The sequence below is a fragment of the Benincasa hispida genome, chromosome 12, assembly GCF_009727055.1.
Source record: "Benincasa hispida cultivar B227 chromosome 12, ASM972705v1, whole genome shotgun sequence".
Taxonomy (NCBI): Eukaryota; Viridiplantae; Streptophyta; class Magnoliopsida; order Cucurbitales; family Cucurbitaceae; genus Benincasa; species Benincasa hispida.
Window position 1 is genome coordinate 15117485 of NC_052360.1, and position 16196 is coordinate 15133680.

Here is a 16196-nt window from a genome sequence, read left to right on the forward strand (position 1 = left end):
TTTACCATTTATAGGTCATTTTACATTTATTGCAAGTATAAGGGTCCAATTTTAACACTTTTAGAGGTATGGAGACTCAAATTTTACAAATGAAAGTTTGAGAGTACAATTTTAACTAGCACCATACTTTTGAAATGGTTTTACAATTTGTCATTTTTCTTAATCCAGCTTTAACCGAACCGACCGGCATGAACCGAACAAAAACTGAAGCCCCACCGACAAGCTAAAATACCCATATTTCCCCTCTTTACGATTGACCCAAAAACCAGCGATTGAAATGATTCACAAAACGTTTAACGACGCCATTCTTCCCCTTTTACACAAATCCAAATCCCTGCAACATCTCAAACAAATTCATGCCCACCTACTCAAGACCCACCTTCCCGAAAATCCATACGCCATCGCACCTTTGCTCGCCGTCGCTGCAACTTCCGGCTACAATGGCGGTTCTTTTTTCTCTTACGCTTGTGAAATTTTCAAGAACCTGCAGCAGAGGAATATTTTCATGTACAATTCGATGATCAGAGGGTATGTTCTATCCCAGTCTCCGAAACAAGCGATTTTGTGTTACTTAGATTTGATCGTTCATAGGTTTTCCGCTAATAACTACACTTTTCCGCCATTGATAAAAGCTTGCGCGTTAGTTTATCATGAATTGAAGCGAATAGGTTATTTGGTTCATGCCCATGTTATTGTACTTGGATATGAGAATGATCCTTTTGTTGTGAGTGCGCTCGTTGAATTTTATTCCTTGTTCGATTTGAAAATTGCACGTGTATTGTTCGACAAAAGTTCTGTGAAGGATGTAGTTGTGTGGACGGCGATGGTTGATGGGTATGGAAAGATTGGTGATGTTGAGAATGCTAGAGTGTTGTTTGATGAAATGCCTGAGAGGAATGTAATTTCTTGGAGCGCTATGATGGCTGCATATTCTCGAGTTAGTGACTTCAGAGAGGTGCTTTCTTTGTTTAGACAAATGCAAGAGAAAGATATTAGGCCCAATGAATCAGTTATTGTTAGTGTTCTTACTGCTTGTGCTCATCTTGGTGCTATAACACAAGGACTTTGGATGCACTCTTACGCCAAGCGCTACGGTTTGGACTCGAACCCAATATTGGCTACTGCATTGGTTGACATGTATTCAAAATGTGGTTATATCGAATCAGCTTTAGCAGTTTTTGAGGGCATTTCAAATAAAGATGCCGGGGCTTGGAATGCAATGATTTCGGGTGTTGCAATGAATGGGGATGTGATGAAATCACTTGAATTATTTAATAAAATGATTGTCAATGGAACTCAAGCTACAGAAACTACATTTGTAGTTATCCTTGCTGCTTGTACACATGCTAAGATGGTTGAGAGGGGGCTTAAATTGTTCAACCAAATGTATCCTGTTTACGGGGTTCAACCTCAATTCGAGCATCATGCTTGTGTGGTTGATCTTATGGCTAGAGCAGGTATGGTAGAGGATGCTGAGAAATTTGTAGAAGAAAAAATGGGAGGCTTTGGTAATGTGGATGCAAATGTGTGGGGAGCAATACTGGGTGCTTGTAGAAAATATGGGAATATTGAAATTGGGAACAGAATTTGGAAAAAGCTTTCAGCTATGGGTGTATCAGACTGTGGTACCCAAGTTCTTTCATACAACATCTATTCTGAAGCTGGATGGGAAATGGCGGCAAAGGAGGTAAGAAAAAAGTTCTCAGAAGCTAAATTGAAGAAAACCCCAGGTTGTAGTGTATTAGAGGTTGATGGCACAGTTCAAGAGTTTCTTGCTGGCGATCTCTCTCATCCACAAGTGCAAGATATATGTGAAATGCTTGGTTCTCTTTCTAGAATGGTGAAGTGGGAGACACTTGGTCGAGTAATTTAGAAATGGTTTTCAAACAGGAGAAGAAACTCTTTTAGAAGTTGTACATTTCATTTGGTTACTTCAATACTTTTCCATGAATTCAGAGGCAGCGAGTTATCTCTCGACAAGGTTCGCATATTTGCAAGTGTGGCATTTCTTGGTAAAAAAATAGCTTCAAGTTGCTAAGTAATTAATTTCTTTTAAAAGCATAACCAAATTCTTTTCATTACAGTTTAAAAAGTTATGCTCGAGATGGAAAAAGTCAAATGCATGGCCAGGCCAACATGAGAAAGAAAGGACAAAATCGTAGTAATCTTGCCAAGGTATGATGAGGCGGGGATGGATATTAACAAGTAAAAGTTTTGCAGGTTAATTATGATTTGCATTTCATTGTTATACATCAAATAATATGTACAAAATCTTGTGATTCATTTATTTCATATTCTTTTACCCGTAGATCACCTATACTTTGAGGATATTCTGGTGTCATCCATTTGCCGAAGCCATTGAGTAACATTCACATCTTCTGCAGATCATCTTCACGGTAAACCTATATCTATGATTATATGTTCAGCTGCACTACTCTTCTATGACGTAATTGAAAGTTTTGACTTTGAATTCTTCTCTGTCATGGTTAGCTGCCTTTTTATTTATTTTCTGAGACTTCTGCTAAACCTTTTTTTAAATATATATCCACGAGTGTTGGGGCCTACCTTGAGTAATCTTACGAGACAATCTGTCTACCCCTATAATTTTAGGTGCCAAAGAAATTTGTAGGATATTAAAGTTTAGCTAGGTGTCCATTATAGATTCTACCTATTCTCTCTAAAGCCCTTTTATCATATTGTAATTGAGAAGCACCATCGGTCTTTCACAGGCATAAAAAATAAAAGAGTGCTCATTAATTGAAGTCAATGGTATGACCATATATGGGGCATGAGTGACCAATTCCACAAATGAGAACAATCTGAAATACCTATCATTCTTCACACATGAAGTAGATCATTATTACATGAATTCTTAAGTTTCCCTATTTGAACAGGTGGTAGACCAACACTTTGGCATCTACATTAGTGTATGTTTGGCACGTCTTTTAAAATATTTCGGACAACTAAACGTTTTCTTCAAGGGAAAAAAACTAATATTTTGTTAAAATCTTGAAGAGCAGCAGTTTTAAATTTTCGGAGGTAAAAAAAAGTTGAGAAATTCTAAACATCGATTAAAAAAACATTTAAGGGTCGTTTGTTTTTGGAAAGATAGATAACCGAAATCTTAGATGCACGGAATTATATATATTAGGAATTTTAAATGTTCGGTATCTTTAGACTATCATGTTTGTTTTGTAGGAATATTTTTGTAGATATTTGGAAATATTTTGATAACTGTGTTTATTTCGTAGGATTTCTACTTGAGAATAACTTAAATTTACATAAAGTTTCATGAATGCCCTTACAACTATTAATATGATAAAGTGTTCCATTTACAATCCTTTTTTCTTCCCAAAAGGTATGCTAAATGCACACTTAATTGTGGCTTGCAGCTATAGGGAAGTAAGAGGCGCTCTCTAGTGCCTGCAAAATCAATGGAAGACGAATCATAGGTTGGTGGAGCCAATCCTGCAAGGTGACCGCAGTCCCCAACTTGGTATGTGAACTTGAGAATGACTTTTGACATGTTTGAATGTGATTTTGAAATTGTTAAGGATTTGTTTGGTTGAGAATTTGAAAACAAAATTTTGAAAATAAGGGTTTAGATGATAACAAAGTTGTATTTCATATTTTTAGATATGTGTTTGATAGCAAAATTCAGAAATTGAATTTTAATTTAAACAAGTACAAACTAGTTGTAGTTATCCATTAAATATTAGTTGACAATAAACTATTATTAATTTATTTAATGAACATGGTTTTATATTAAAAAATTGTATAATTATTATTTTGTAATATTATATTATTTTGAGGATATATTAAAATTTTTGTCCCAATGGTTTGGAAGAAGTTAAAATTTAGGTCTTATAATTTATAGTTAGAATTTACCATCTATGGTTTGATAAAAGCTTCCTAAATAGTTCCTATGGTAGGGACTTATCTAAGAGGATTTAACAAACCATAGGAACTATATATGAAGTTATTATCAAACCATAGGAACTAAATTCTAAATTTTAAAACCATATGAACTAACTTTTAATTTTATCAAAACCATAGGGACCAAATTTGGAATTTGACCTAATTTATAATATACTACATAATGCTTATTTTAATTTTTAAAAGATTGATTTGAGTTTATAACATGACATACCAAATTTCAAATGTTATTATTTTTATTTATTATAATTCTGCATTTTAAAATTTAAAATTCAAATTCTCGGTACAATGAAAACATTAAAATTTTGTTTTCAAAATTTGCAGTGTTTGGATCACAAAATCCGAAAACAATTTTAAAAACAGAATTCGGGTTGTCTGCCAAACACATATTCGCTGAACATAGTGAATATGAAAACATAAAACAGAATGGTCCTAAATTACTTGTCATGTTCAAAATCATTTTGAACCTCTCCTTAATCATGTAAAATCAATTTATTGTTTAATTTTAAACTTCTGAATGCAATTTTCATATCATCAAAATTGATCTTAAATGATTAAAAATATGTTTGAGTGTGATTTTAACCCTTTTATAATCTTTCACAAACATGCTTACACCATAGCTTATCATATAAATCAGTACCTAAGTATCTGTGATCCTGGTGGGTATAAATTGGTCTGGATGCTCATGGCTGTCTAAGATAAGATCTTTTTAAAGCACTTGGGACCAGTTGGCTACTCTATCACAGAGCACTGGGTTTCCTCCTTATGGATGTGGACTGATGGAGATTTAACAATATGTCACTGTCACTTGGTTAGTTCAAGGTTATTTGTGATGCTTTTATGTGAAACCTTTTTATATAAACACTTTTGGAATATAAACACTGTCACTTGGTTAGTTCAAGGTTATTTGTGATTGCTTTGAGAGAGAGCATTTGTAGAATGCTTTTGGCTCAAATACTTGATTACATTACAAGGCATTGGAAAAACGTTTTTGACAGTATGAACTCTAATTAATTTTTCTGTTAAAGTGCTTGGTACTTTTTGAGAAAAAAACAGTTTTTCTAAAAACAGACTCTTAAGTGCTTATTTTCATTACTTTTTTTTTTACTACTTTATTAAACACCACTAAAAAAAAAGGGTTAAATGATTTTTTCCTATTGTTCTTGATCTGATACTGTGTTCTTATTCTTCAAATATGCTGTGCAGGATTAGGAGTTCTAAAAACCCAGTTGGTGGCCAAAGCTCAAGTTCCTAATTACCAAATAGTAAAAGGTATCTGAATTTCAAGCATTTTTTTCCCAACTATCTATTATTTTGATTCTTCTAAGATGCAATATATGTATTTTATCTTTTTAAGCGGATTCTTCTCTTGCTTTCTGGGATCTGTCAAGGTCACAATTTATTGTAGATAGTCTTCAATTGAATCACGTCTCTAAGACCTCGTTTAGTAACCATTTGATTTTTTGTTTTTGAAAATTAAGTCTATAGACATTATTTCTACCTCCAAATTTCTTCTTTGGTATCTACCTTTTACCAATAGTTTAAAAAACTAAGCAAAATCTTGAAAACTAAAAAAATGGCTTTTAAAAACTTGTTTTTGTTTCTAGAATTTGACAATTATACTTAAGAAAGATGCAAATCATTGTAAGAAATTGGGAGAAAATGTGCTCAATTTTCCAAAACCAAAAACAAAAAATCAAATGGTTACTAAATGGAACTTGAGTTTTATAAACTTCTTATAGATTTATTATTATTACTATGTTATTATTAGTTCAATAGTGATAGAAACGTGACAAAGTGTATGTAGCTCATGAGATTGACATGTACTTTTCTTGTAAACGGAGGTTTAAATATCCATACTTTACATGTACTAAAAAAGATGTAAAAATGTAAGCCTTCAAAAGAAAAAATAGTGTACCAATGAGTTGTGTTCATGTTGATATAAAATTCAAATGGGTTGAAATTTTACTTTTATCCCTAAAATTTACATATGAATGTAAGTTGAAAGTGGGTAATTGAAATTTAAATGTAAAAGTGACATGCCTACGACCAATTATTTATTCATTTACCAACGTGAGCAACTCGATTGGTATGAACTTGTAATATCAACCTCAAAGTCTAAGGTTTAATCCTCGCACTCAAAAATTGTGTGTATATTCATTTACCTAAGAGCATAGTTCAATTAACATCCAGTATGTGGTTCGAATCATCCCATCCCTACTGTGTGTATGTATATATATCCATTTAATGTTCAAAATATTTATTTATTCAGTTTACTTTCTTTTTTTTTCTATCTAGTTAATGATATATTCGGATCTTTTACTCGTTTTAATGGAAATTTTAAGTTTGAGACCAAATTAGTTTATCCGATAGCAAATTTAAATTAGTTGAGTATTAGAAAATCATACATAGGCATATATATATATAGTTAGAATATTCTCTATCTTGCTTGAAAATAAACTATTGATTTGATGTCCCTTACATCTTTATGAATCGAGTTTATTTTAGTTTAGTTTCCCTTTTGTCCTCTCTTTTTATTTGTCATCATTGTCAAGGTAGGAGCAATTATTTTTCAAGTTTATATTTATAATGTAGTCATGTATGTAATTTTCATTAATTTAAGCTTAGAAAACTCTCTATTTCCACACCCCCCCCCCCTTTTTTTTCTTCCTCTCTCTCTCTCTCTCTCTCTCTCTTATTTGGAGGTCTCTTATCAATTTTTTATTAGGTGCATACTTTCGCTCAAAATTAACAATATGAAGCATTATAATAGTTTGCATAAAATAAAGTGGCCAATTATAAGTATTAGTTGTCTTCTCCAAATCAATGCATCAATCATCATTATGCATTTGTTATTTTTTTAATCAATTAATCTATCTTTAAAAGCTGAAGAAAATGGAAGACGTCGATACCATCATTAAAATGTTCTAAAAAAAATAAAATAATGAAAAGCCACCCCTAATATTACTTCAAATTTTAATCGAACGAATTATTTTATTGTTTTCCAAATTATCAATTTGATTAACTATATGACAATTTTCGAAATATTTGGTTTTATCCGACCTTGTCATTAAACTTTTGTTTTAAATTTTACAAAAATTTTGAGCCACAAGTTCTTGAGTTTGATAATCATGTGGTTTAGAATCAGTTTATGCAGTGACATGAGTTTTCTTTTCTTTTGTCTGAAATGAAATATTAGAATTTAACTGGTCAAAATTATACAAAATAGTCACACTTTGTGGTAAAGTTTAATCCAAACTTTAAATTTTCACTTTTGAATTTTCAAATTTATTCCAAAAAATATCTGTAAAAGAATATATATATATATATAAGATAAAAATTGGCATTGCGGCTAATATGTAAAAGTTTTAAAATATATGTAATATTATTTATAGTATCATTTAAATTAATGTAGTAGTTGATAAGTAAAAATTGACTCATTTTTTAAGGGTTTTTATTTTATAAATAAACATTAACGTGGTAAAAATTAATATAACAATTTTTTTTAATCAATTTCAATGTTTAAGGGATTTTATTTAACAAATTTTAAAAAGTGTAGAAACTAAAATTTTTAAAATCTAAGAATATAATTAAAACTTACTTCAAATTGGACGTAATGTGAATAATTTAACAATAATGGCTAAGATTGTTATTTGGAACAAATTTTACAAATAAAAACATTAAAATAAATTAAACAATGACTTGGATTTTTATAAATAGAAACGGATAAACCTAAAAGTTGGGAAATTTTTTCCTTTTCTTTTTCTTCAAGTCAATGTTTAATTAAATAATTGATGAATTTAATATATCCTGAAATCGAATTATAAAATTGTTCAACCCTTTTCAAAAATTAAAAAATATATATATATACTCACGCCAAACAAAATACTCAAATCCAATCTATAAAATGCCTAGCTCCAAAAGAAATGTTCAAATTGGCTAAAAGAAATTTCAAACACAAATATAATAATATATAATTCGTATATGATATGTGACATGTAATTGTGTGTTAATCGTCAATTAGCAAAAATCAAAACACGTGTGTAAATTAACCGGTTATTTAGAATAGTCTGTTTATAACATTGCATGATTGGATTAATTCAAGAATGAAATCGATTAGTAACTTAGGCTATCCAAGTCTAATTGTCGTAATGAAATCTTTTATATTTAATATAAATGTGAGGTTTTTATAAATGCTATCAAACCCATCGAGCATTTGATTCAATTAAGAATTATATCTATTTATATATATATAAATGAAATAAAACATAAAAATTTGTTTAAATTATTTTCATGGTTATTTATTGGATGTAGTAGTTGGAGTATCCAATTGATAGGCTGTGCCCATTTTATAACATATATATGCTTCGCTGAAATAATTGATGAATAAATTTAAAACCGACCACTTTTTAATATAATTATCATTACCTGTCATTTGATCGTGGATTAATTAATCCATCAATTACATTATTAATATATATATATATATATATATATTGAAATAAATAAATAATAAAAACCCCACTAAAACTCTACTAATGGACCCTTTGTGGAATTCACACCATAATTAGCTTCATGGACGGTGAATTCCAAGTTTATTGCGCGGGTTCTGTAATGTCAACGTGTCACAATTTCGTCTTTTAAAATCTGATTATTCACCCAAAATTATCAATTTTAATTTAATATAATTTTTTTTTATTACTATATATATATCCGTTAAATATAAGTGGATAGAGCATAATTCTGTCACATACGCACTTTATCAAAAAGAGGGGGAAAAAAGGAAATCAAGTTCTTAAAAAAAAGGAGGGAAAATCAAAAGTTTTGTTTAAAAATTTCGGATGATGGAACATTTCACGTGGATTATCTTCGAAATTTTTTTAAAGAATTTAAATATATTCTTTAAAAACAAGGTCGTTTTTAAATAAAATAAAATGAACTAATTTATTTATAAATATAAAAAAAAAATTATAAACAGTGACATTTTGCTATGATGGAACATCTATGAATGTCAATGATAAATGTCAATCGTGGTCTATTACTGACAGACGGTGACATTTTGTTATACTCTTGAAAATATTTTCAACAGATTTATCATTTAAAATAATTACTCTAAAATAACACTATTTACAAAATATTTATAACTTTTTTTCCGGTTGCAAAAATATTGACAAGAACACAACATTATTATTATTATTATTATTTTGTAAATGTACAAATTAAAATATAGGATTATGATTTAAAAGTCAATTTATGCATAATTAAGTAGTTAAGTTTCAAAAAGGAGGAAGAAAAAAACTAGCCAAGACATTGTTAGCTCTTTACAAAGTATACATTTTTACATTTACATTAAAAAAAAAAAAGAAAAAAGAAAAAAGAAAGAAAGATAATGATTTACTATGATAAATTATCTTTTAGATATTATTTACAAATTACACTAACATTAAAATAAATGAACCAACACTTTATTGTCTATAAAAACTACCCTAGTTATGCAAACATATCCTATCCTACCATTCCTCTAATGTAAGATTTATCCTCATATAGAAATTGTATGTAAATCAACTGTAAAGTTTTGTAAGTGTAAGAATAATAATAAAAAAGAGGTTAAAATCACTTTTGGTTTATGCCCTAAACTTCAATGAAAGTAATAATTAGTTCATAAATTTTGATTTATTAGGATTTAATGTCTATGTTTTTAATTTTGTAGTAATTTAATCCATGAATTTTATTACATAAGAATTTAGTTCATGTACTTTAGAATATATAACGATTTTGTCTTTATTCAAAAAATTATTGTTAAGATTTAATGAATCTATTTACATAGGGACTCAGTATTAAATAATAAAGATTTAAATTTAATTGTGATAGAACTTTTTATGGTAAGTTTTTATAAACAACTTATTTTATTGAGAAGACAAATGAAAGATTACCAGAGCAAACAAAAAATTTAGCTCACAAAAATTTTACTAAAAAGGGGTTTCAATTAAGTAAACGGTAGCCTAAAGAATAATGTTGAAAAAAAGAAAAAATAGAAATATTAAACCTCATCAAGGACCAAGTACCAAATATCACTATGGTAGGAATTAATTTTTTTTACAAATTTGGAAAAATAGGAATTAATTTATTACCTACTAAATAACAAAAATTAAGGTCTATTTTGATAACAATTTCGTTTTTAGTTTTATGTTTTTGAAATTTATGCTCGTTTTCTCCGAGATTTCATATTATAGTTATAACATTTCTTGAAAAAAAAAAACCATTTGAATTCTCAATCAAATTCTAAAACACAAAACCTACTTTTTGAAAATATTTTTAAAATTTTCAAAATCTAACTTGATTTTTAAAAATAACGATGAAAGTAAATATCAAAACAAAGAAATTTATAGATAAAAAGAGTATTTATAAGTTTGATTTTAAAAAACAAAAATCAAATAGATATTAAATGAGCTATTGATACAAAATTAAATATATAAAAATTAAATTATTACGTATGAAAGTTTAAGATTAATTATATTATTATATCAATGAAAATTCATACAGCAAAAATGATTTTTAACCTTAAAAATAATTAATTTAGATATAATAACAAGAACAGGAAAAAAAGAATATATTTGAATGTGTGCATATATATATATATAAGAACCCCCTTAGGATTAATTTAATTAAAAGCAACATAAAATATTGAAGAATGATCCTTGTCTTATTGTAGAAATTCCTAATCCTCTCCAGAACATTCCAATCTCTATGTCTAAAATAAAATGGAAAAGTTGAACTTTTACTTTATTATAATGCCAATAAAGCTGTCACACATCCCAACCCCATCATTCACATTCTTTTAATGCCAACCAGAAGTTTTATTTCTTCAAAGTTAGATTAGTACCAAAACTAAATTACCAATTTGCCCTCCTTCATTTCTTTTTAATTTTAATTTCATCCCTATAATTTTTAATATTTTAGTTGGGTTCTTGTCATTTTAATTTAATTTCAATTTAGCTCCAATTATTTTTAAAGTTTTTCATTTCATCCTTGTGATAGGATAAAATTTCACAGTTCTACCCTACAATCTATTACCATGGTAAATATTTTACACATGTTTTCTATTAATATTGTTTTCTTTTTCATTTTTTTTCTCAATTTTGCAACATGGTATAATATTTTAAAATTAATTTAGCTATATTGAAGTTTGCTATATTAAACTTGTCTATTCTTTTAATCTATTTAGTTAGGGTTTCTACGAGGTAAAAATCAAATTATTGACTTTATTTGCATAAGAGATTATAATAATTTAAAATTTTAAAATTACAAAGATTAAGGATCTTTTTTAATTGACTAGAAAAAAAATATGCTTTTAAAAAAATTAATTTTTATTTAAATTCTTTTGATAAAAAGGTTTAAAATAACTTTGAAAGTTATTTAAAACTATTTTAAGGGGCCGTCAAATATTTCAATTTTTAAAATTAAACACTTGAAAAGTTAAATCAACTACACGCTAAATTTAAAACTAAATTTATATAGTTACAAATAAAATGTCTAACTTGGAGTATAATTCAATAGAAGTTCAACATATCCTATATATAATTAGAACAAAAAAAGAAAAAAGAAAAAAGAAAAATCCAAAATGAACCTAACACAACAATTAAGTATGTCAATTAATTAGTTGACTTATATTCAATAAATATAACGCCTATCTTTGTGAATTCATCAAACTTGAATCATGGAAAAAATATCAATATTACTATATATTTTGAGAATTGTATATCAATTTAAATTATGAATTTTATTAAGTATATCAATTTACACTTTTTCGTTAAAAAATTATTGTAAATTAAAGCATTTATTGAAATTACCTTTAAAAATTGTTGTTTCATCCATCCTTATACACATATACAAATTAACAAAATGGACAATTAAAATTGATATGTATAATTTTCAAAAGAAACTCTATTTGAAAGTCCAAATTTTTGTGCTTAGCTTAGAGACTTAATTAATAAAATTATAAATCCCACATAATATATATTCAAACAAAACATAATAGATGATATAAGTTAATATACTAATAAAATCAAGAGTTAAAATTAATACAATTAATTACTAGTTCAACATCTTAATTAATACAACCCCAAATTAAAATAGATATTTTTTTACATCAATTATGATTTGGAAAGAAATGACAAAAATTTGAGAAATTAACCCCATAAAAAATGAGGGGAAAAAAATCGAAGTAACGAAAGAGAGGGGAGGGCGGTTTGGTCGGCACCGTGCCAATTCTCTCTCTCATCGTTTTCAACCACAAAATTCACTCTCACTCTCAATGCAATTCCAATAAAATAAATAATTTAAAAAAAATTTAAAATTAAATCAAAACGACGTTGCTTTGGTGTTATAAAAACCCCGTAACTTCCCTGCTCTGAGACCATCCCTAACTCCGCCGGAATCTTCTAGCTTCTTCTTCTTCTTCTTCTCTCTCTCTCTCTCTCTTCAAACTCTTCTTCGATCTCCGTCGCCGAAAATGGTGAAGTTGGCCGTGGGCTCCGCCGCCGATTCCTTCAGTGCGGCTTCTCTTAAAGCTTATCTCTCTGAATTTATCGCCACTCTCCTTTTCGTCTTCGCCGGCGTCGGTTCCGCCATCGCCTACGGTCTCTTTCAACTCTCTTTACTTCCCTTTTAACTATTTTTATTTTTTAAAATTAATTAGACACAATGTTGAAAATTTAGAGATCTTTCCGTAAAATTTATTTTTAGTCCTCATATGTGTGTGTATGATAATATATTTAATCACAGCTATTGTTAAATTTTGTTAATGAGATAATTAGTAAAAAGGAGTGGTTGCTTGCAGCCTTGTGCTAGTTATAATTGAATTTGTTTCTATTCGTTAAATTATATGTTTAGTTATTTATTAGACATTGTTTATGTTTATGACTGAGTATATATAATTTTATAATGTTCATTTTGCAAATATATTAAATAAGTCAAAAATTTATTAGATACAAAATTAAAAAATTCAATGAATTATCTAGACATTAAATCAAAATGTTAAGAATATATTAGATACAAAATTGAAAACGAAGAAATCTGTCATAATTTTATAATTTTATAATTTTATTTTCGATGAATAAATATGAATTTATGAATCTTTTTAATGGTATATATTAATTAGTGTTAAACTCTTACGGATTAAAATTGACACATTTTTAGTTCAAATCTGTTGAAGAGATTTAAAAATGAGTTCTTATATTTAACTAGTTAAATGTGTTTTAATTTGTTAAATTATAGGTTTGGTTAACAAACTTTAAGTTATTTTGTAATTTTATAAATTTTCATTTTTTTTAAGAATTTGTTAGATATAAATCTAAAAATTAAAACTTATTATACCACTTATAAAAATTTATCGATCTATTAGATATAAAATTGAAAGTCAAGGTATTTAGGTTTAATTGATATTAATAGTTACATGTTAAACCTTTCGAGAGCTGTTCTACTGATTTGGATTGACGGTGTGACGTGTAGGTAAGTTGACATCTGATGCGCCATTGGATGCACCGGGTTTGGTGGCGGTGGCGGTGGCTCATGCATTTGCCCTATTTGTCGGTGTGTCAATGGCAGCAAACATCTCCGGTGGCCACCTGAACCCAGCGGTGACCTTCGGGTTGGCCATCGGCGGCAACATCACCATCTTGACCGGCTTGTTCTACTGGATCGCCCAATTGCTTGGCTCCATTGTTGCCTGCCTCCTCCTTCAATTCGTTACCAACGGCAAAGTAAATAAATTGTTAAATTAATTTTCTTAAATCTTATAACCAATCCAATAATATCTTTTATAATAAAAAACGGTAAATAAACAATAAACTGCATTGGCGATTTGGAGTTGGTAATTACGATTTTAAATATTTGTTGGATATATTTATTTATAAAGCCAATTGCAAAAACATCCTTCTGTCGTTTTCAAAGTCAACAATTTCCAATTCTTTAAAACCAATCATGATTGGCTTAATATAGTACCAACAAATTTTATTTTCTTCTTCCAATCTATCTAATTTTGTATATATTTTTTTATTTTTATCCTTGTCTTTTAAGTATTAAATTAAATATTCTAGACTTTCAAATAGTTATATTTTACATAAAAATTATTTAATAAATCCTAAATTAATTTTAAAATCTAATCCACTACATTAGGCTTCAAGATATATTTATAATTATAAATTATATAAAAAAATATAAATTCGACACTCATAAATATTTATGAATCTTTCTAAGTTAAAATATCAAGACTTATTTTATTTAACCTTTCTACTTTTAAATATTTAAATTTAATCATATACTTTTAATAAAATTTAAAATTAATATTTATTGTAAAATTAGCATTAGCATTTCTAAAATAAATTCAGTTTATATTAATATTTCCCACCTAAAATTTGGTGTATATTTCTTTTTTAAGTTGAAAGTTGAAAAGTTTTATTATAAATTTGTCCATTTTAATAAAATAAATTTTAAATTAACAATATATAATACTAGTTTTATTAAAAAGTACGAAGACTTAAACGAAACAACTCTTAAAATATATAGATGATAATGATATCATAGTTTTTAAGGATTCAATCCTTTCAAATGTCCAATATTGATTATTATATTTTTTAATAATCTTAAATCTAATCTCTTTGGTTAGCTTTGTTGTTGATCTTTTTCTTTTTCTTTTTTAGCTTTATTGTTGATTTTTTTTCTCTTTAAATTTTTTTACTATCATTCACATAATTTTTTATATTAAAATTATTATATTTGTTATAATTAATTTCAATAAAAATTAACCCAAAATGTTATATATATATTATATATATATATATATATATATATATATAATTTGTTATGCGAAACTTAAAAAAAAAAGGTAATTATTAAAAAAAAATTGTTTAAATTTACAGAGTATTCCTACCACGGCGTGCGGCGGGACTGGGAGCATTTTGAAGGAGTAGTATTCGAGATAATAATCACCTTCGGTCTGGTGTACACAGTTTACGCTACAAGCCGCAGACCCCAAAAAAGGGGCTCTCTTGGACCATTGCCCCAATTTGCTTATCGGCTTCATTGTTGGTGCCAACATCCTCGCTGCCGGCCCATTTAGCGGTGGGTCCATGAACCCGGCCCGTTCTTTCGGCCCAGCTGTTGTTAGCGGGAGACTTTCTCTCAAATTTGGATCTATTGGGTCGGCCCACTTATTGTGGTGGGCTTGCTGGCCTTATCTATGGCGATATCTTTATTTCCTCTTATGCCCCTGTTCCTGTCATCTGTGATTATGCTTAAAATCCCAATTAATTTCTATTATTGTTTGTGTGCTTTTTTTTTTTTTTTTTTTTTTTTTTTTTTTTTTATTGGGAAAAGAATTGTAATTTTCTTATTTGCTCGTTTTTTCTTCTGAGGTCTTTCCCTTTTGTCAACGTACTTTGTTAGGTTCTGTGTTGTTATTTGTCAATTAATAAAAAGTGTAAATTAGTATTTATGTGTTTAGTTATGGTTTTATACTGGGGTCGTTGAATGATTCTTATCAAAATAAATTGAATTACCATAGTTAGGATATGATATTTTATGTAGAGTTTAAAAGAATATTTATGGATGATTTCTGAAAAAATAAAATAAAGAGTTGAATCATCGTAAATAAAAAGTTAATACAAATATTAAAATACATAAAGACATCGTTTATACAATAGAAGTAAATTTTTATATTATATATCATCATTTATAGTATAAATCTCTTAAAAAATTGATATATATAATATAAAAAATTGATAGAAGTAATTAAGTATATAAATTTTATATGGTTAATTTCAACGAAAGCATTTATTTATCTTTTGAAATAAGATCATAATGCGTTGGTGATCACTGTGAAAAAAACAAAGATTTATTTAAAAAAATATTTTTAAAGAAGAAAAGATATAAATATTAAGATTTTTAATTTAAAAAGGCCCGTCTAGCTCAGTCGGTAGAGCGCAAGGCTCTTAACCTTGTGGTCGTGGGTTTCGAACCCACGGTGGGCGTTTTTTCCCCCTATTAAATTTACAAATATGTCCTTCCATGCTTTTATTGTAGTTATGTTGCGACTAAGCCTCATTCATGTTTCTATTTTGCCGAATTATTCAACTCTAGTATGTCGTGTGACAATTTTTTTTTTTAATATAGTTTTAAAGTATTATTTTGGTTCATATGGTTTAAAACTTGTTCAATATTACTCTTATATTTTTAAATGTCTAATTTTAGTCTATGTAATT

General features: G+C 28.0%; 2 protein-coding genes and 1 non-coding gene across 6 annotated transcripts; all 3 read left to right on the forward strand.

The window, feature by feature from the left end:
* Positions 1-241: 241 nt before the first annotated feature.
* On the forward strand, positions 242-5904 carry LOC120068085 (pentatricopeptide repeat-containing protein At5g66520-like). Of its 4 annotated transcripts, none has more exons than XM_039019781.1 (6): positions 242-1981; positions 2085-2175; positions 2310-2396; positions 3393-3496; positions 4574-4758; positions 5143-5904. In XM_039019781.1, exon 1 carries the CDS (start codon positions 278-280, stop codon positions 1871-1873), a length of 1596 nt encoding a protein of 531 aa, XP_038875709.1. In that variant the 5' UTR covers positions 242-277; the 3' UTR covers positions 1874-1981; positions 2085-2175; positions 2310-2396; positions 3393-3496; positions 4574-4758; positions 5143-5904. The 4 variants fall into 4 exon arrangements, with proteins under 4 accessions (XP_038875709.1, XP_038875708.1, XP_038875711.1 ...); XM_039019780.1 differs by having other exon boundaries at positions 4574-4747; XM_039019783.1 differs by lacking the exon at positions 4574-4758 and having other exon boundaries at positions 2085-2220.
* Positions 5905-12339: 6435 nt separating this feature from the next.
* Positions 12340-15450, forward strand: LOC120092677 (probable aquaporin TIP2-2). Its single transcript, XM_039050826.1, is given in 7 exon segments — positions 12340-12575; positions 13447-13697; positions 14856-14894; positions 14897-14956; positions 14958-15107; positions 15110-15149; positions 15152-15450. Coding segments are annotated over 7 exon segments (750 nt in total). The 5' UTR covers positions 12340-12448; the 3' UTR covers positions 15235-15450.
* A 442-nt stretch (positions 15451-15892) lies between these two features.
* TRNAK-CUU lies at positions 15893-15965 on the forward strand. The gene has a single exon. It is a non-coding gene; the product is annotated as a tRNA-Lys (tRNA).
* Positions 15966-16196: the final 231 nt, after the last annotated feature.

What these genes read in the sequence shown, in the direction of transcription:
- LOC120068085 (XM_039019783.1), top strand. Translation starts at nt 278, where the DNA reads ATGATTCACAAAACGTTTAACGACGCCATTCTTCCCCTTTTACACAAA.